Genomic DNA, 20,605 nt, shown 5'->3' with positions numbered 1-20,605 from the left:
TGAATTTCTAGAAGAAAGGCAGAGAAATCCAGGCACATACTCAACCAAGAACCCCAGGGGATTCTATCATCAGGCAAGCTTGGGAAACAGTGATCTCAGATCCTATCTCTGGGTTCTGGATACTGTGTTCATTTCCCTCGTGTCCTTCCTGAACTTGTTGTAAACGCTGGTTTTAAAAGGCCAGCCTCATCTCAGCCAAGCTCCAAGGAATCATGAGAAGGATATTATGCTCACTCTCAAGCAGGATCTGAGAGGGGCCATAAATCACCCTCCCTAAACCCATGGGGGATGGGCAGTAGTAAAGCTCTTGAGAGCTCCAAGGGAAGGTGATAATCTCCTGAGTTTGGATGCCAACACTAGAAAATTATTTAGAAGCATAGCTGAAGGCAAGGCTGGGGGGTAGCATGGAAAAGTATTCCCTTTGAGGACAATCTCTAGAAACACTTTTTTCAACATGGCAATCATTGTGCCACTGATGATAAGGAAGCAGAGGAGACCATGTGAAACAAGGCCACAGAAATCAAGGAGAAGGTAGCCAAAGAAAGGTTATTCTCTTACCCCATCCCACCTGTACCACTGTGATACACATCCTAAGGCCTTGCCCTGCCTCCAGACTCTAGCAGACCTATGGAGAAGCTGGTTCCAGCCCTGGGTCTTCCTGCATTGCCAAACCTGGAGAAGGGAGGGTATTTTGCTAGAGGAGGAGGCATTTTCTTCTACCTGTGATATTTCAGCAACATCAAACACAAATCCCATCTCTACCCACTCCCCTCTAAGTTGGGCTGCCAGATGTAGGAGAAAAACAAACAAACAAAAAAAAAACATATTCAATTTCATTTGAATTTCAGGTAACAATTTTTTAGCATAAATATGCCCCCAAATACTTCATGGGACATGTTTATGCTGAAAAGAATGTGCTGTTTACCTGAAATTCAAATTAAGCTAGGTAGCCCCTATTTTATCTCTCAAAACTACCTCTGAGGGTATGATCAGAGATCTACAGGAAAAAGCCCCTGAAATTCCTCCAAAGCCCTCACCAGGCTCTGCTCTGGGCAGCTGACTCAGTAGCTTGGAGAAGCACTTTGAAAGCCACTATGAAGACAATACTGGACATCCCATCAGTGACATGGGAGCTACTCCCTACTTGGTGAAATCCAGTTCAGACCAAGGAAAGAATGAAAGAAAATCAGCAAGTTTACCAACACAGCAGCGTATGGATTCATGCATGATCTATTTACAACTACTTTAAAAGCTTTCATTTCGACTCAGAGTACTCCAATGGGAAGCAAATTTGATTATTTTCTGAGATTCTTTTTCATGGGCACAGGGTGGGTGAAGAAGGTATGCTCAGTAATTGGCAGAGCTGACATTAAAACTCAGACCCCTTATTCCTTACGTGCCAACTCTGGATTCACCACTCCAGCATTCAAGGCTCTTACTCCCAGACATGCTCTCCCATGTCCAGCAAATGTGCCCATTAAATGCTATCATCTGCTTGATCCAAGCTACGTGCTCTTGTGCATATAATTCAGAGGAAAATATGAATATCATAGGTATAACATAAAAAATTTGAACCATTTCCTTCTTCAAAGCCAACCTAAAACTACAGGAAGAATGGAGGACATTCTAGAGGGCTTCAAAGTATCTAGTTGAATTTATAGAGGGTTTTGTTTTGTTTGTAAATTGGAGCAAACATTTAATTTGGAAGAGAGCAGAGATTATTAGCTGGACTGAGTCCCAAACACTCCCCTTACATGACCTATTAGCCTTAGAGAGACATGCTAAAGTCAAGACCCCATTGTTTCCAAATCCCAAAGTTGGCTGGTCAGTATAAGTTGACCCTGCTTCAAAAACCCCAGAACTCGGCTCCGTGCGCTTGGTGCAGTGGGGCAGGGTCGTGGGCTAGTCATGGCATCCCCGTCTCGGAGACTGCAGACCAAACCAGTCATTACTTGTTTCAAGAGCGTCCTCTTGATCTACACTTTCATCTTCTGGATCACTGGTGTAATCCTTCTTGCCGTTGGCATTTGGGGCAAGGTGAGCCTAGATAATTATTTTTCCCTTTTAAATGAGAAGGCCACCAATGTCCCCTTTGTGCTCATTGGCACTGGCACTGTCATCATTCTTTTGGGCACCTTTGGCTGTTTTGCTACCTGCCGAGCTTCTGCATGGATGCTAAAACTGTATGCAATGTTTCTGACTCTCATTTTTTTGGTTGAATTGGTCGCTGCCATCGTAGGATTTGTTTTCAGACATGGAGATTAGGAAAAGCTTTAAGAATAATTATGAGAAAAAAAAAGAATAATTATGAGAAAACTTCAAAGCAGTATAACTCTACGGGAGATTATAGAAGCGATGCAGTAGACAAGATTCAAAATACATTACACTGTTGTGGTGTCACCGACTATAGAGACAATATTAGTATCCCCTCCAAGGGATACTAATTATTACTCAGAAAAAGGATTTCCCAAGAGTTGCTGTAAACTTGAAAATTGTTCTCCACAGAGAGATGCAGATAAAGTAAACAATGAAGGTTGTTTTATAAAGATGATGACCATTATAGAGTCAGAAATGGGAGTGGTTGCAGGAATTTCTTTTGGAGTTGCTTGCTTTCAGCTGGTTGGAATCTTTCTAGCCTACTGCCTCCCTCGCGCCATAACTAATAACCAGTGTGAGATAGTGTAATCATCAAACCACGGGCTTACTATTGTTCAGCTTTAAGGACATTTACATTCCCCCCCTGTGAGCTATGAGATTGCCTGGATGGAAGGTTGCCTAATACTACTTATGATAGACCAAAAAATTCCATCAATAATAGTCCGATTCAATCAAGACATTTGTGTAGGTCCACCTTTTGTCCCATTGGTGTTAATCATTGAAACCCCTGTATCACTGTGAAACACTGGAAGAGCTAATAAATTATAAATGAAGCGCAAAACAAAAACAAAAACAAAAAAAACAACAACAAAAAACACCAGAACTCTAGATCTGCATCTTAGGAGAAGGCAACTCCCAGGCAACTGGTCTGGAGGACTGAATCTGAGGAAATATATACTCCCCTAGGTAGACCCAAAGACTACTCAGACAAGTGGGGCTAAAAGACTTCTGTCTCTGTCTCTAAGATGTTCCTTTCTGCATGGGAAGGCAAAAGTGGCACACTGGTTAGGAAGATGGGCTTTGGCATCAGATAGAAGTTTAAATTCAAGCTCTGTTGCTTGCTAGCTGTCCAGTTGTGAGCAAGCAACTAAATAGAGCCTCAGCTTCCTTGTATATAAAAAGGCGTGAGTTAAGAACTTACATCACGGTTTTGTTTTGAAGATTAAATGTGATCATGCCTGTGAAGCACTTAACATGGTACCTGACACACAGTAATGGCTCAATAAAATTCTTTCCAAGTCTATGAAAAGGCTTGCAGTTTTCTGAGTATAATGAAATATATGCAAATATCAGATAAATTTAATTCTCTCTCATTGGAATAAACCCAGGCCTTTGAAAAACATTAATAAATTCTATCTGTACAATGGAGTCAAATGCTTCTAGAAACTCACAGGCAAATTATCTTTTTGGCTAGTGCTATCACAATTTAAATGACAATTTACTTCCATCCCTTCTCTCCTCACCTTCTGGGACTCCCATTATGCATATGTTGGTTTGCTTTATGGTTTCCCACAGATCTCAGGGGCTCTGCTTATTTTTTCCTAATTCCTTATTTTTTCCATTCCTCAGACAGGATAATTTCATTTAATCTATCTTCAAATTCACTGATTCTTTCTGCTGCCAGCTCAAATCTAATTTTGAGCCCTCCTGTGAGTTTTTCATTGCAGTTAGTGTTATTTTCAATTCCAGAATTTCTATTTGGTTTTTTTCTTATTCCTGTCTTTATTGACATTCTCTATTTGGTAAGACATTATTCTCCACCATTTTTTCATTCTTTAGACATGGTTTCTTTGGTTCTTTGAACATATTTATATTGTTGATTCATAATCTTTATTATGGGGCCCTGGGTGGCTTAGTGATTGAGGGTCACAGATCATGATCCCAAGGAACCTGGAATCGAGTCCCACATCAGGCTCCCAATGGAGCCTGCTTCTCCCTCTGCCTATGTCTCTGTCTCTCTCTGTGTGTCTCTCATGAATAAATAAATAAAATCTGGGAAAAAAATCTTTATCATGCCCAACATCTGGGCCTCCTCAGAAACATTAAGAAACATTAAGTGCTTTTTCCCCCTTGTGTCTGAGTCATAGTTTTCTATTTCTTTGCGTGTCTCATAATCTTTTGGGAAATTTGGACATTTTAAATACCATATCAACTCTGGAAATGAGATTCTACTCCCTCCCCAGAATTTGTTGCTGTTGCTGCTGTTTGTTTAGTGACTTTCCTGGACTCATTTTGTCAAGTTCTTTGTCATGGGTAGCCATTGAAGCTGCTACTCCATCAGTTAGTGGTGAGGTAATGATTAGGTAGAGATTTCCTTAAGTACCTTAAACCAATAAGTCTTCACCTTTGCTAAGGGTGTTCTCTGTGTGCAGGTTGAGGCTCTCCTTCAATGCTTCAGCAGGCAGATGTTAACTCTGCCTTAGCCTTCATTTCCTCCTTGTGCAGAACCTCGAGGCCAGCCAGAGGTGACAGTTTAGCACTTTCTCAGGTCTCTCCTGGTCATGTGCATGTGGACTTCTAGATTCCTAAAAATATGTCAGAGCTTTTCAAAGCCCTATGGCCTTCTCAGTCTCTAGATTTTTGTTTCAAGACTTTTTGGCCAGCTTCCTATTTACCCCAACTGATACTACTACCTTAGGCAGCTACAATGGTAAGCAGTGATTGTTTTCAACAAATGTCCTGGAAATAGTGCTTTTCCCACAGAGCAGGCTCTGAGTAGGTTAAATAAAAGCAGGTCTTCTGAATGGGGGCTCTTCTAGGGAACTGTCAAATATCAAATAATGACCTAGGAATGGGGCTTTTGGGGGAGCTCCAAAATTATTTTTGCCCCATCCGGTGGCTGGGAGGCTGCTGGTTTTCACAAGTATCATAGCTGTGAGGCTGCCGTTTTTCACAACCACCATGGCTGCTAGGCTGCTGGTTGTCAAGGCTACCACAGAGACTGGGAGAAGGCAGATCAGAATAGGGCAAGTTAAAACACAAAGCTCACTGTTCTTGACATTATTCAGCCATTTTTTTTCTTGAACAAATGTCCCCTGGATTGTTGCAAACCTTTGTTTAAGACTTCTGAAAATTTGATTTTAACAATGTTTGCCAGTGTACTTGTTTTATGGAAGAACAAATTATCCAAGGTCCTCACTCCAAAAGTGCTTCCTTATTTATTTCCTTTGTTATCATTTAACCAAATAGATGAATGTTCAGAAGTACAGCAATAAAATCACTCTGCCAAATTAAAGACCATATAAGCAACCAGCCATGCAAGAGGGGAAGAGGAGGAGTTGCTTTGCTCCCCTGCCTCTATAAAGGGATCATTGCCCAATTATCACCACTGTCATCATTCTTATCCATAGAAAATATTTATTAAGCACTCATCTGCCCTAGAATCCCAAGGTAGGCCTCAAATACCCTGATGTCAGATGCAATAAGATTTATGGTGTTCGAAGGTCAATGAACTTGAGATATTCAACTCAAGGAAGAATGAAAGTTCTTGGACCCATAGAATCCTGAGTCTGAAAGGGATTCCAAAGATCATCTAGCTTTACTAGCTTTATCCGTCTATGTAGCCTGATATTCTCCATAATATCCCCATTAAATGGTTGGTCCCATCTACACTTGAATGGGACACTCAAGTGTACTGATGGGCAATTCACATAACTTCTTTAGTTGTACATCTTAAGTATTGGAACCTGTCTTTATATTGTGGGTGCATGCAGAGACATATTTAGAACTGAAAAGCTGGAGAGAATGAGAAATGGAGACCTGAGACCTTGAAGACTAATCTGCTCATCCAGCACTTTTCCAGGTGAGAGATCACTTATTTCTGTGAATGCCTGAAAAATAGGTGCGTCCCTTTACTGTGGATGATACTACCTCTTATCCAGAGCCTCAGCAGATAAACACTTTAATTTAGATAAGGAGCATGATAAGCCTAACATGAAACTCTGGCACAATCCTTGAAAGTGGTACAGGCATTTTGGAGTTAGATAAAACTGTATTTGAATCCTGGCTCTGCCAATTCAAAGCTGTGTGTTCTTCAGCTAGTTGCTTAACCTGTCTTGATTTTCAGTTTTCTCATCTGTTAAACAGGGATAACTATAGTACCTACCTCACATGGGCATGATGAGAGTTAAGTAAGTAAAATCATACATGAAAAGTCTTGGCACGTAATAAATGCTATTGTTATTATAAAATACAAAGGTTTGTGAACCTACAGAAAACAAGGTTATAGCCAACTGGGGTTTCACCAAGCATAAGTTATATCAAACCAACTTCATTTCTTTTCTTCTTATGGTTACTAAGTATGTTACACAACTGTTGACTCTTGATTTTAAACAAACTAACTACCTGCCACCTGAATGGCTCAGTTTGTTGAGTGTCTGACTCTTGGTTTCAGCTTGGGTCATGATCTGGAGATCATAGGATTGAGCCCTGTGTCAGACTCCACACTCAGCAAGGAGTCTGCTTTCCCCTCTCCGTCTCCCTCTGCTCTTCCCCCATGGCTTGTGTACCCTCTCTCTCTCCCTCTCTAAAATAAGTAAAACAAATTCTTTAAAACAAAATAAAAATAAACTTAACTAGTAGATTAAATGATCAAATGTAGGCTGGAGACCAATATAGCTAGGTGGGTCTGTTAAGACGCTCTTTACTGGAATGCCATAGGGCTCTGCCCTTGCCCTCATCTGGGTCAACATTCTTATTAAAGGCTGGAAAGAAGCTGCAGAAAACACCACGTTGGGAAAGTAAGCCAATATACTAGCATAAATATGTCAGTGTTTCTTACCAAAAGCCAAAAAAATAAAATGAAAGAGGGTCATGCATTCAGGTAAAAAAGCAGTCAGTGTTACAAGATGATAGAACATTGGTTGAAGAGTGGTTACAAGACTCATATGAACTCATTCATTCATTCATTCATTCACTAAATAACTACTAGAGTGTCCAGGCCAGGCTGGCTACTCCTAGGGAGCTATAAAGATGAAAAGTCATAGATCCTCATTCTTGGGACATTCACAGTCTAGGGGGAAGACAGACCTGGAAATGTTGGGTTTTTTGTTTTTTTGTTTTTTTTTTAATGGTGTTAAGATGTACCAGGATCAGCACAATAAAAGAGGTAAAGGTCACTTTTACAGTAGTGACACTCAGATGAGACTTGAAGGATCAGCAGATATTTGTCAAACAACCTGATATGGGAAGGAATGGTTTTCTAGGTGAACTTTACAGAACATGCAAAGGTCCTAAGGCACAGCTGACTCTTCTGGTTGACCCCGAGAATGGCTTTACATACATATTTGGGATTTGGAAAAAGTAAGACACACAGACACATCAGATCTCTTTCTCACATTCCCAATTTAAATACACTCCTGGGCACATGTATACCTTACCGTAGGTGATGACTAGCAGCACAAAGTTGAGGTTTTTGAAGAGCCGGACAATGGAACTGAAGTATGAAGCATCAGGGGATGCCAAGGCATAGCTCAAGGACTGGGCTCTGCTGGGGGGATGTTTAGGCTTCTCCTTGAATACTGAAAGGAAAGAAACAGAGAGATCAATGCAAATCCCCATGGCCCCACCCCTGCAGAGCTGACACATGGACAAGAGCTGGCTCCCTCATCTGAGAAAAAATTAAGACCCAAAAAGGAAATATTAATTCTTCAATTAAATCCTTCAACACTTCCTTTCTTGAAGCTGCTTCTCACCATCTGTGGCTGAGTGAGTGGTCCTTTAATTACTTTTTCTTCATGGCCTGTAGATGGCTGCACTCCCTGGGCCTCCCAGGCAGTGTTCAAGGATCAAGGAGTCCCATAATAAATCAGCAAAAAACATACTGCACAGTGGTACTGAATATGCTGAATTCAGTACTGCATAGTGAAAATAACATAATAGTAATACATAGATAGAAAGGAAGTGAGAGCTGAGGCTTTGGGACGAGTGAGCCCAGTGAATGGCTTAGCACTAGAGCTCCCCCCAGAAGGGACTGTGTTGTCCACGCTCAGCTGAGAACCTGGCACATGGCAGCTAGGAAATATTCCCTGAATAAGTGACAAGATCTTCTATTGAAAAACCTCAAGTCCACTGATAGTTTGTCAAAGTCTGACTCTCATGTCTGCCTCAGGAAGAGACAAGAGGATTAACACATACCCCTACAGGAGTAGGCACTGTGATATGAAGGACTGGGGAGGGGCCGTGGGAAAACCATTCATTTTATGTTTGATTTTCAGCACAGTTGGTACAATCAATTTGATGGCATTGCTCTCTGTTCAGTTTCTGGGGGCAGAGAAGTGTAACCAGTTGTTTGGCTAAATTGGCCTCTCAGTTGGGTCCAGGCAAGCTCCATGTAGCCTTCTCCCACACCACAAGAATGCTCCTGAAAGGTCAATAGGCTGTCTCTAGTTAGAGGAAGCTCTGGAAATGAGGTTTACTCTCTTGAAGATCAAAGGGGCCCCCCACCCAGAAAACCTTCCAGCCCTAACCTCAGAGCCCTGCTTCTTCCTTTTCCAGAAATAGTCCTGGATCACTTCCTGCCACTAGAAACCATTCATACATTGTCTTGCCCATTCACCTCCCCTTGCAGCAGGGGAAAGAAAGCAAGGCAAGAGGTGATTTATCTTGGATTTGTTCAAGGACCTGGCCACCACAAATCAGAATTCAGATCAGATTTTTCAGTTTTTTACTCAATAAGCCACTCTCTGGCTTGATAATAAAATGTCAAAATATAGAAATGTCCTATCTTTGGAGTTTCAAATGCAAAGAAACAGGCCCTTATCTGCTACAAACACAAACATTTGAAGCTAGGCACATGACAATTTGAAACTTAAAGTTTGGTTGAATAAAAGGGTCTCTGGGCAGACTGTTCTTTCCTGCCACCATCCATTGCTCCATAGCTTCTCACCTTCCCAGAAACAGCAAGTTCTCTGCCCAAGATATCCTGCCAGCTTTGAAAAGCCATCAGCCTGTCTCATCTTGGACCCCAGATGAGAGAGAGAATGCTTCAGTGAGAAAGCTGAATGAGGTACACAATCATAAAACTGTTTTGTCTCTGGAGGTGAGGATGGCAGGGATGAATGAAACCTTTACCACATAAGGTAGAACGTTAGGAGGAAAGCTGGTTAACCTTTAAAGACAAATGACTAACTGAAAATGAAAGCCTCTACTATCCTGTTTCTGAATTTATCACAGCACATGTACTATCACTCAGATCATAGAAGAGGATATAAAATATATTAACCAATATCTCAATGATTAAATGTACATGCACATCAAATTAATAGTAGTTATCTAAGATTGGTGGTTGGAATTAACTGGTACCATCTAAATTAATGGGTTTTTTTTATTTTAATTATTTATTTAATTAATTTATTTAAGTAACCTCTAACCTCTACCCCCTACATGAGGCTCAAACTCATGACCCCTAAGATCAAGAGTTGCATGCTCTACCAACTGAGCCAGCCAGGCACCCTGGTTATTCTTTTCTTTATGCTTTTTTTGTATTTTCTAGATTTTTCCATAATGAGCATATATTTCTCTTATGATTTTTTATAAAAAGCCTCAAAAAATGTGGTCCCCAAGTGTTCTCAGATGAATCTATGAGAGTATTAATGTTTGTGGGTCAATTCAGTTTTATTTTGTTTTGTTCCAGAAATTTAAAGTATGGAGCTAGAAGGGTTAGGTAAGCTCTGCCACTTACTAGTTATCTGATCTCGAATGATTCACTTAACTCCTCTTAAGTCTCGTTTTCTTCTTTGTTAACTGAAATTGATGGCGATAATTTCATTCAATATTCAAGGAGATCAGGAATGCTTAGCACAGTGCCTCTGATATATATCATAAGCACTCACTGGGGTTTCATTAAGGGGATCAACAGCTTGTCCACTAATTCTAATAAGGTTTTATTGGGGAATTGGTTAATTGCAATTAAATCTTTACTTAGCAGCTAACAAATTACACAAGACCAGCTAGCACTGTATTGGCTAAGACACGTGAAGACCATCAGAAGCCTGGCCTCCAGTTTCTATAAATGTCCATGGTATTCTAAGGCCATGTTCGCAAGGTCCCCACCCAAGTCAGCAGAACCTCCCTGCCTCCTGGCCCCCCATCAGTCTACTAATGACCTTACCGATGATGACAAGGATGAAAAGCAGAGTGGCCACGCCTCCTATTATGTAAAACATGATGCTGATGTGGTAGGCAAGCTTGTCCCGGTCTTCGATGTTGGGTACCAAAACAGGAGGGACCAAGAACCCAATTGCAATTCCAAGCTACAGAAGACAGAGACAATCAATCACAGTTTCCAACAGCCAAGAAATGACAGCACAAATTTAAAGAGACTCCTGATAAGAAACATAAACCCTATCTTCCAGTCCTTCTTAAAACCCAAACAGGGATTGTTCCCCTTCTCAAAACACCAGAGAGATCTTACTTTTCCTTGACAACTCAACTCTTTCTTGATTAACAACATACCCCTGACCACCCTAACTATCAATACCTACTGAAAAACATTATAGTTGGAGTTCTCAATGCAGGCTGGCTCTTCTCTAGCTGCAGACTAATGAACAATGGTTTTCATACTTCCATCTCTAGATTAGAATAAAACAATGTTGGTTTTCTTTTTCCACTGAATTTTTCATTTTGCTGGATATGTTAACCTGGAGCTGAGAGACCAGCTAAGGGAAAAAGTCTACACCCTACAATCCCAAGAACTTGCATTCAGTAGATGAAAGCCTAAAGTTGTTACCCCATTCACAAATGTGAAAACTTAAGTTCATTGCATAGATAACTTTTAATTTACAAAGTATCTGTAGTGTGAAGTCACACGCTACAATGTAAATGTATATACACAGGACACGGGGACAGGAAAACTGGCTCTAAACACAGGCACAGGTAGATACCAACAAACTAAAACATCTTGTATCTGCCTTAGAGTTCAAACTCCAGTGACCCGACAGATAACGTGACTTGGGTATTTCCAAGGTCAGAAATGCCTTGATTCAGTAGTGACTAGCTGTGACACAACTCCCAAAAGCCCTTCTGCCACACATATATATTAAGGAAGAAGTTGGAAAACAGCCTGAGAATTCAGGTAAGCCTCAAATTGCAAAAGTAAAGGAAGATGAGTAAGTCTTTGCCTTAAGGTCCCACTTTTCCTTTATTGTACTTGAAAGGAACTGCAGGTAGAGAGCAAGTTGCTTTCATGCCACACTATAACACAATTCACTGGCTGCCCATCTGCTGACCACCTTGATTGCTTTCCCAGACTGCCAATTACAACTACTTGGGATGTTGGTTCTCAGCTCTGGAACAGTCACAAAAGTCATCATCAATAAGCTCAGTGTAGGGTTCCTCCAAATATGCCAATATATGAAAAATAAATGGAACAGATCTTTAAAGCATCTACTGTGTGAAAAGTAACCTGCTAGATATTTTACCAAGGTACCAAGATGTATATGGCATGATTCTCACCTTCAAGGAGCTTTATAATCTAGCGGGGGCAGGGAGTTTAAAACAAAGATACCAAAGATAACACAAATGGTGGTATTTGTGGGTTGAATTATAGAAAGTTATCGTTTTGAAAGTTCCTTTGTCATCATCTAGTACAACCTGATTATTAGAGAGTCAAATGGAGGGTAAATGAAATTAAGTTCTAGAAGGTAAGTCAGAGTCACAGGAGTTCTAACAGAGTTGAAATGAGAAAACAAATCTCCTAGCTTCTCAGGCCAGGACCTCCTCCACTGGTCCTGGCAAGGCTCTCCAGGGCTAAGAGCCCCAAGAAAGGGCCAAGTGAACAGGCCTCTCCAGAGGAGAATACATTTCATATCCTTGGAGCCTTATCTGATCCTGGCTCACAATGATTTGCCAGAATTGAGTCTAGCTTCTTAAGTGCTGATCTCCAAGACTTTAAGGGGTTAAATCCAGACATAGACAAAGGGACAAACACAACTGGCATAGCTGGGAAACAGAACCCACTGCAGGTCATATCTGGCCTCCCTACATATTTTAGCGTTGGAGATCTAGATGTTAAACAGAACCTCAAAGGGTCCCTTTTCCAAGAATGTGGGAATATTTAGGATATCATCCAAGGCTCTGTGATTTTTTTTACTCCCAAAAGGACCTTGACACAGGATAACCTAATTCCCATTAATCTTCTGCCTTGAAAAATATGTCCTCCCAGCTAGTTTTACACTACATGCCTGATCCCATTGGATCCACTACATGGACTCCATTCTCTGTCTATACCCTAGGGCTGTGTGCATGCTATTCCACCCCAACTTCAGCACTGAAGCCTTCTCCAGTTAGAAGGATGCAGCAGTCAGATGTAGGGGCCTGTGGGGACCCGACCAGAGAGCAACACTGCTTCACAGTACCCTCTCTTCAGGAGGAAATTGGCTTCCGAGGTACTCTCATGGTCAGAATGGAAAACAAAAACATAGGAATTGGACTGTCAACTGCTGCCTCTTTTTTGTTTTTTCAAGACATATTTGTTCCTGCTTCTTGAGAGCTATGTTCAGTGAGCGTTTACAGTTCTACTCAGCTCCTACTTCTTAAGTCTTGTCCCCTGGTAAGTGCTCAGTCATGTTAGCTGGTTGGACAAATGATGCACATTGCTGGAAAAATCTCAACTACACAAAGCTGGCAATATCACACAGATCCACGTTTTTTCTACAAAACACAGTGGATTCAGAGCAGTAAGGGCAAAAAAAAAAAATGTTTACAGGGGAGAATAGGGAGAAGGCTGGCTATTTCTTGAGCATCGACTATGTACCAGGTATCTAAAAGAATTATCTTTTTTCATTTAACCCAAGAATCTTTACAACAAAGATAAATATGAGAAACACTGATGGTCTGTCCACACCTTGCCTAAGGTCACACAGGCAGCTAGCAGAAGAGCTGGCCGTCCTAAAGCAGTTCTGACTCCAGAACCTAAGCTCACCCACCGCTCATCTCCCATGAAATGTTGGTAGTCAACACGGAAGCCTCTATTCTTACCCATTCAAGTTCTGTCATGAATTTTCTAGGACACTTCAAGGGTAAAAATCAGAGACCTGCAGCCCAACTCAGTACAAGATTAATTCAAAGAGATGGGAGGATGCTGCCCTGGGAGGGTGGTGCCGGCACCCTTCTTACCTTCACAAAAACAGGACCCAGGCCATGATTGAAAATGATTAAAATCTATTGCCAACTGGTTTGGCTTGGCTTATGTCCTAGCATTTGTCCTAGTTTTATCATCCTCAAAAAAATATTAATCCATGGGCAAAATACACAATACACAGTCAAACCAGTCCAGTCTTAGCTCTTCAGGAACTTACTCTTTAAAAAATTGCTTTTAACATGGAATTAGATTCTCTTCATTTCTACAGAACCCATGGCAGTATTTCCAACATTGCCTGGAAAGGTCACCAGCCCTGACCCCACTGTGATCCTTCAGGTCTGATATTCGTCCTGAGTAGCTGTATTTTCATATGTAGGCAATCCTTATCAGCCATCAGGGGAGCTTGGGTGACAGTTTAGGCAGTTCCACTCTGCAGCCAGTGATATTTGCAAACTGTGATTGGATTATGTCCTTCCTCTACTTGCTTTTTTTTTTTTTAATTTTTTTTTTAATTTTTATTTATTTATGATAGTCACAGAGAGAGAGAGAGAGAGAGAGGCAGAGACACAGGCAGAGAGAGAAGCAGGCTCCATGCACCGGGAGCCCGACATGGGATTCGATCCCGGGTCTCCAGGATCACGCCCTGGGCCAAAGGCAGGCGCTAAACCGCTGCGCCACCCAGGGATCCCCCTCTACTTGCTTTTAAACTAGGTAAACACACCCACAAAGTTGTGCAAAGGGGGGGGGCGGTGGTCATCTGCCCCTGGTCAACTATTTACTCCCTGAGACCCTGCCACACTGGCCTCCTTTCTGTCTTTGAAATGTCCAAAGTGGGGCACCTGGGTGGCTCAGTCACTTAAGTGTCTGCCTTCACCTCAGCTCAGGTCATGATCCCAGGGTCCTAGGATACAACTCTGCCTCACCTCCTTGGGCTTCCTGCTCAGCAAGGAGTCTGCTTCTTCCTCTCCCTCTGACCGGCCCCCTCCCCTGCTTGTGTACATGTGCTTGCCCTCTCTCTCTCTCAAATAAATAAATAAATAAATAAATAAATAAATAAATAAATAAAATATTTTTTTAAATGTTCAAAGCACCTTCATGCCCAAGGACCACAGGGGATTTTGCACCAGCTTCCTCTGACCAGACTAGGAAGCCTTCCTTACTCCATTTCCCTGAGTAAATGCAGATCTCCTTCAGGCCTGAGCACAATCCACTTGCTCAGGGAGGCTTTCTCTGATGTCTCATTCAAAGTCAGGCCCCACACAGGTAGTTTTATACTTGTAAGATTATTCAATTAACATCTGTCTCGCAAACCAGACTATAAATTCCACAAAGGCAGGGCTCACATTTATCTCTAGAACCTAACACATAATACTAATCAGTAAAATGTACAGAGCTTTTCATGGAGTGTCTCCATCCTCAAAACAACCCCAGAAAAAGATGTGTAGGTATAATATTGTCTCAGTTTTACAGATGATGAAACTGAAGTGCAGAAAAGTTAAATGGCTTACCCCAGATTACACAGCTATAGGCAACAGAGCTTGAATTTAAACAGTAGTTTTGGGTCAGCCCTGGTGGTGCAGCGGTTTAGTGCCGCCTGCAGCCCAGGGTGTGATCCTGGGGATCCAGGATCGAGTCCCATTGGGCTCCTTCCACGGAGCCTGCATCTCCCTCTGCCTGCGTCTCTGCCTCTCTCTCTCTCTCTCTCTCTCTGTGTGTCTCTCATGAATAAATAAATAAAATCTTTAAAAAAATAAATAAATAAACAGCAGTTTTTATTCAGTAGTTCTGAATCCAGAGCCATGAGTCTAATCACTATGGTTCACTTCACCCCAAAGAAGGGGTTTAACAAATATGTGATGAACACAAGGATGAAAAGGCAGGCTGGGATATTCAATGTTCATATTCTATTTTATTTTTGCTCTTTCTGCAAACCCAAGGGTGACATCTAAACACTGTTGCAATCACTGATCATGAGTACTTTCAGAACAAATGTCACAGTCAAAAACACATCGGTGCAGCCTAAGGGGTTTGGGTAACAGGAAAAAACCATTACTTGTCATTCTTGCCTATTATGCATTTGGCAGAGCAAAGAGAAATCCAGAAAACCACCAGGCTGCATCCAAGAGGGTAAGATTTCCACATTTAATCCATTGCACAACACAATACATGTGTTATGTTGGCTCTAAGATCCACAGGACCACTATTCCCATCACCAACCACAATGGGGCATTCAATACCCCCCTCCTTCATTTCTACAGAACCCATGGCACTGAGTCAGAACCATGGCACATAGCTGCCCTTCTAAATGGTGTGCGGCCATGAATATGCCCAGACCATTAAACAAGGATCCTAGGGCTTCCACAAAAGGCAGGGAGCTCTATGTCAACACCATGGTGAAGTTTTTGGTCCTAATGGAACAGGGGCAGACCACTGGTCCCCATCTGAATCCTTTGCTAGGATTCTTATCATCTGTCCCTGGCCATTGGTAAGGTGGACACTGTTCTTTTTGGTAGGATGCAACAACCCCAGCAAACAGGTTCCCACTCACCCAACCTCCTCCTCTGCCCACTCCTGCCCCAGGCATACCTGCTAGTCAGACAAAGATGAGCCCACTCAGCGCCAGGGCTGGGCCATTCCTGGGCCATTGCCTCATTCTTTTCCCCTGGGCACAGTCACCAGGTCAGAGCCAGGCATGTCTCTGGGATTTCAGGGCTCCTAGAAGCTGGCTCCCTGGAGCCAATGGTAAAAAAAAAAATGTCCCCTAACTGGGTGGGCAGCTTTCTCTGCCACAGAGCCCCTAGGCTTGAAGTCTTACTTCAGACATAGTCTCCTTATGACCTAATGGAGGCTCACCTTGTTCCTCAAAGAATTCACATCTATGTTGTGTATATTTAAAAAGAAACTCCTCACTTTTCCTCCTTTCCACCTCAACAGTCCTAGAAGATATCATCACTCTAATACAGTGGTTAAGGGCTCAGGCTTTGGGTCAGAAAGATCTGAGTTCAAATCCCAGCTCTACCAATTATTATATGTCAGTTGAAAGTGGATTTACCACCTTGTGCCCATTCCCTAATCCACAAAAGGAATATAGTATTACTTAGTTATACTATCTCACTCTCAGGGTTGTTCTGGGGTCTAAATTAGCTCCTTTGAAAGGACTGTGCAGCAGAAAGCTTCACACCTAAGGAGTGCTGCAGGAACAGCTCTCCCCCGCACCCTCTCATAGTAATGGCGGACATGGGAAGCTACTGGGCTTTGGAGGCATGGTCTGTTTAGGGCAGTTGGACAAATCACCCTCCCCAGTTCCTTCCTTGCTGCTCTTTCTCAGTTCTCTCAGTCACCCCCGACCCTGCACTCTCACATCCACTCTGTCCCTGACCTCTCCAAGCCCTCCTTGGAGCCTACTTTGAATGGGCGTCTATGAGCTCTCCTCCATGGCCCTGCGCCAGGCACTCAGGTGCTGCTCGTTCCTCAGCGCTGTGCTGGCCATGAAACCCCTGCTTGGGAACCACCAAGGAGTCAGCCCTCTCAGAGGGAGGAAGGAAGTCCAAACCCCTCAGCCTGCTGTTCTTGGCTTTCTTCACCTACTTTCAACTACCTCTCCAGTCCCATCTCCGCCTACTTCCTGCTGTGTCCCTGATACTCCAGCCAGATTGGACTTGGGACGAGTCACGATTTCATTCTCTTCACGGTCTAGTTTCTACCTTTATGCAAGCAGCTTCCTTGTTTGGAAAGGACTCCCTCATTTAATCTTTCAGAGCTCATCTCAACAACAGCTCCTTTACTGGGTTTTCTCTGATTATCCTAGTGAGGAGAGATCTCCTTGCCCTAAACTCCTCTAATCCTTCCTTTGATGTTCTGAAATTTTTCTGACATTACTCTGGTGCCTGGTAAACAGAGCAGGGGCTCACTCAACAAATGGGTGTTGTTGAATGAACGGGCTTCGGCTAACTGGCATGTCAGGAACATCACTCCACTACCAGAATAGCTGTGAACCTAGACCTGGGGAAAGATGTTGCTGGAAATAAATGCAAAGTTCTCACAGAAAGTTTGCTATTTTAAACCAAACCAAACAAACAAATGATTGAGGGCCCTTTGCATATTAGAGCCACACGAAAGATACACTGGCGTTCAATCTAGGTTTTCACACACTTAAAGTCCATCAATCCATGTGAGCAATCTTAAAGTGCACAGCACGATGCCACCCCCACAAGGGTATTTTTATATGATGAGTGACGAGATACACATGTGAACCTACACATCTCTATGTACACTAGAAATGGTCTTACTATCTAAATATTAATCTGAGGCTAAGGTCCACAGAGTACCACAGTTAAAGTAGCACCACAGGAAAAGTTAAACTACACAGACAAATGTCAGAAAATGTTACCACACAAAGGGTCATTTAAGTCCATGCAGAATTTTGGGCACTAAAATGTGCTAAAAAATGCAGTATGCCTAATTTCCATCCCATAACTAAATATGCCCACATACTTCTGGGGCTGTATGGCTTGACCACGGGTGTCTTAGGCACAAATAGCATGGCCACTGTCAGGGAGGCCACCACTGAAGCTTTGTCTCCCAGGACCACATACACGTGGGGAATTATGTGCAACACTCAGAAGTGACTTCAATACTCATTGCCCATTCCCAATGTGGACTGGTGTGGTATTTAAACACCCTAAAAATGGTGCTATTGAAACACGTTTATACACTTCAATATGTCATTTAGACATCTCTTTACACCTACATCTGGGTAAAATGATGTAAACGGGTGCTCCAGCGTCCCAAATGTAAGGGACTAGCCACAGTAAAGGTACTTTGCAGGAAAGCCACCTCTGAACTTGTGGAGGAGGCTCAGAGGGGCATCCTGGCATTGAGTCTGTGGATGCTTCCAAAAGAAGCAAGGAGGATGGGGTGGATGTTAGGACACTGAAACACTGAAGCCAAACAACAGTTGAACTATTAAAGTGAGCTCCAGCCACCTAGGAATGCCAGGCAGCTCCCAGGAAATGCCATAGTAAGCAATAATGTGCACGCAACGCCCACTCATATGACTGTATTTTTGAAATTCCCAAATCCAAGCCCTTGGCTTCTTTTGAAAAGGCCAACTCAGGATTAAGAAGGTGGCAGACCCTCAGGAACAAAACAATCCCATTGATTTGGGAGGAAATCACTCACCAAAGGGGTTTATGGATTTAAAAGGCTAAGCTGAAGTCTTGAAGAATTCAGGGAGCAAGGTCACAGTGGTCACAGCTCATCAACTCAAGACTTCCTTAGGGCTCCCTCCCCATTCACAGGGTCTATCCTCAAATATATGATATGGCTTCTACTACCTGGACACTCTTGGACTTACTTCTTCAGTCCTTGGGGGGTGAGGGGGGAGATTAGGGAAATGCAGGAAGCAGCAGCTACAGAAATTAGGATAGTTTGCTTCTTAGGGAAAAAAACAGTAATAGCAGCTGATATGTGGAGCTCACCATGCCAGGCCACCATGGCACTACCAAACATAATCTTTTAATCCTTATCTTAAAACTGAGCATTCAGTGGGGGGAAAATGTGAGGAAATGACATTTGAGTAGCTTACCCAAGGTCCTATAGCAATAAGTGATAAGGCTTGATGTCAAGCTCAGGCTATCTGTGCTAGAGTCTGTATTCCTAACCATTAGGTTAAATGATCAGGTCTTGGGTATTAGCCAAACTGAAAGTAAGAGTCTGGTGCATAAAGAGTCCCTACTGTGTGCTAGGCAGTGTGCTAAATGATTTTTCACATTATTTCATATAATCCTTATGATAACCCCCTAAAGTTGCCATCATCATGTCTAACTTGGTTTTTATAGATGACAAAACATCTGTAATTTGCCCAAGGTCACTCAGCTTCTAATAGCAAGACTGGGATTCAAGCCCATGACTAGTTGACTCCAAATCCAATAAGTAGGGTAAATGTCACAGAAGTGACTGTCCTCAAACACCTGATAATTCCTCCAGTCTTATATGTTCCATTCTATAATTCAAGCACCTCCCTCTTGGTCTAACTGTTGGAGGTGAGAGGTATCTCCAGACATAGTCTATTTTGTTTACTACTTAGACCCTATAGGATTTCTTATTCTTATATGATACTTAGTTTTGGATTTTTTTTCTAGACAGGGTGTTGTTGTTTTCCCAAATAGATCATTAGCACCTTGAGGACAGGGTTGTTGATTGATATTGCTTTGTTTGACCCTTCCCCACATGGCACTCAGAATAATGCCAAGGGAAGAGATGGTGCTTGGGAAATATCTTCTTTATTCTATTTTATTTATTTATTCATGAGACACACAGAGAGAGGCAAAGACATAGGCAGAGGGAGAAGCAGGCTCCCTGCAGGGAGCCCGATGTGGGACTCGATTCCAGGACCCTGGAATCACACCCTGAGCCAAAGGCAGACACTCAACCACTAAGCCACCCAGGTGTCCTGGGAAATACCTTCTAAATAAAGAGTAATTCTTAGAATTGTGCAGCTCAGACCTAACTCAAATATTTACAGCCTCCTCTACAGCAAACAGGTTGGGCACAGTAGCAATTAGCTGTATTCTGAGAGTTTACCACCACAAGAAAGCAGATGTGAGGTGGAATGACAGAGTAGATCTCAAATTTAGGACTCTGAAGATCAGGGGATCCCTGGGTGGCTCAGAGGTTTAGCCCCTGCCTTTGGCTCAGGGCGTGATCCTGGAGTCCTGGGATCGAGTCCCACGTCAGGCTCCTTGCATGGAGCTGCTTCTCCCTCTGCCTGTGTCTCTGCCTCTCTCTCACACATCTCTGTGTTCCTCATGAATAAATAAATAAAATCTTTAAAAAAAAAAAAAAAGGACTCTGAAGATCAGACATGGAGGCCATTGGAATATGGGACTTCCCACCCTCAAACCTACACTCGGTGTAGATTGAGCACTAAATGGTTGTACTGAAAAGAAAGGGAGGAGACAAAGAGCTCACATCACTAAGCTTATAAGCTATCTAATATACCTTGATCTTGACCTACAGCCTTGGTGCTGGGTTTCCTCCTCATCTTTGGGGGGTGCAATGTAGCTGAAGAGCAGAGGTACCCTAGGCTGTAAACAGAGAAGATGCTAAGTTTAGGGGAGGGGTTTGAGTGCTACAGGGAATTTTTTTAATGAAAAAAAAGGGGGGTGATGCTGACAAAGGGCTTTCTTTCTTTTTTTTTTTTTAACTGAGCCTCATATCTGTGCCTATTTTCAGTCATCGACTCAGGACACTCTTGGTACACACACTCCTTTTCCTCAGGGTTGGGGTTCCTCTTGACATTATCCTCCTGGTGACATCTACAAAGGGTCAGTCTAGGCTTATATGAGAGTAGACATAAAGCCTCCC

At 42.5% G+C, this 20,605-nt stretch overlaps 1 protein-coding gene and 1 pseudogene across 8 annotated transcripts in view; one reads left to right on the top strand and one right to left on the bottom strand.

Annotated features, from left to right (window-relative positions):
- FLVCR2 (FLVCR heme transporter 2) overlaps positions 1-20,605 on the bottom strand; it is a 56,338-nt gene that overhangs the window by 14,849 nt on the left and 20,884 nt on the right. For 6 of the 8 annotated variants that reach the window (XR_005363559.1, XM_038545335.1, XM_038545336.1 and 3 more), the window contains 2 exons: positions 20,240-20,325; positions 7,536-7,676 (listed from right to left, as the gene is read on the bottom strand). Coding sequence is in view for 7 of the 8 variants with exons in the window: in XM_038545335.1 (XP_038401263.1) it covers positions 7,536-7,676; positions 20,240-20,325 (227 nt within the window). In the remaining variant the exon portion in view is untranslated. Of the gene's footprint in view, positions 1-7,535; positions 7,677-10,267; positions 10,410-20,239; positions 20,326-20,605 lie in introns of all 8 variants that reach the window. The other 2 variants (XM_038545337.1, XM_038545333.1) reach the window with 1 other exon arrangement.
- On the top strand, positions 1,885-2,728 carry LOC102155474 (annotated as a pseudogene).

This window comes from Canis lupus, chromosome 8 (genome assembly GCF_011100685.1).
Source record: "Canis lupus familiaris isolate Mischka breed German Shepherd chromosome 8, alternate assembly UU_Cfam_GSD_1.0, whole genome shotgun sequence".
Classification (NCBI taxonomy): Eukaryota; Metazoa; Chordata; class Mammalia; order Carnivora; family Canidae; genus Canis; species Canis lupus.
This window is presented reverse-complemented; position numbering and strand designations above follow the sequence as displayed.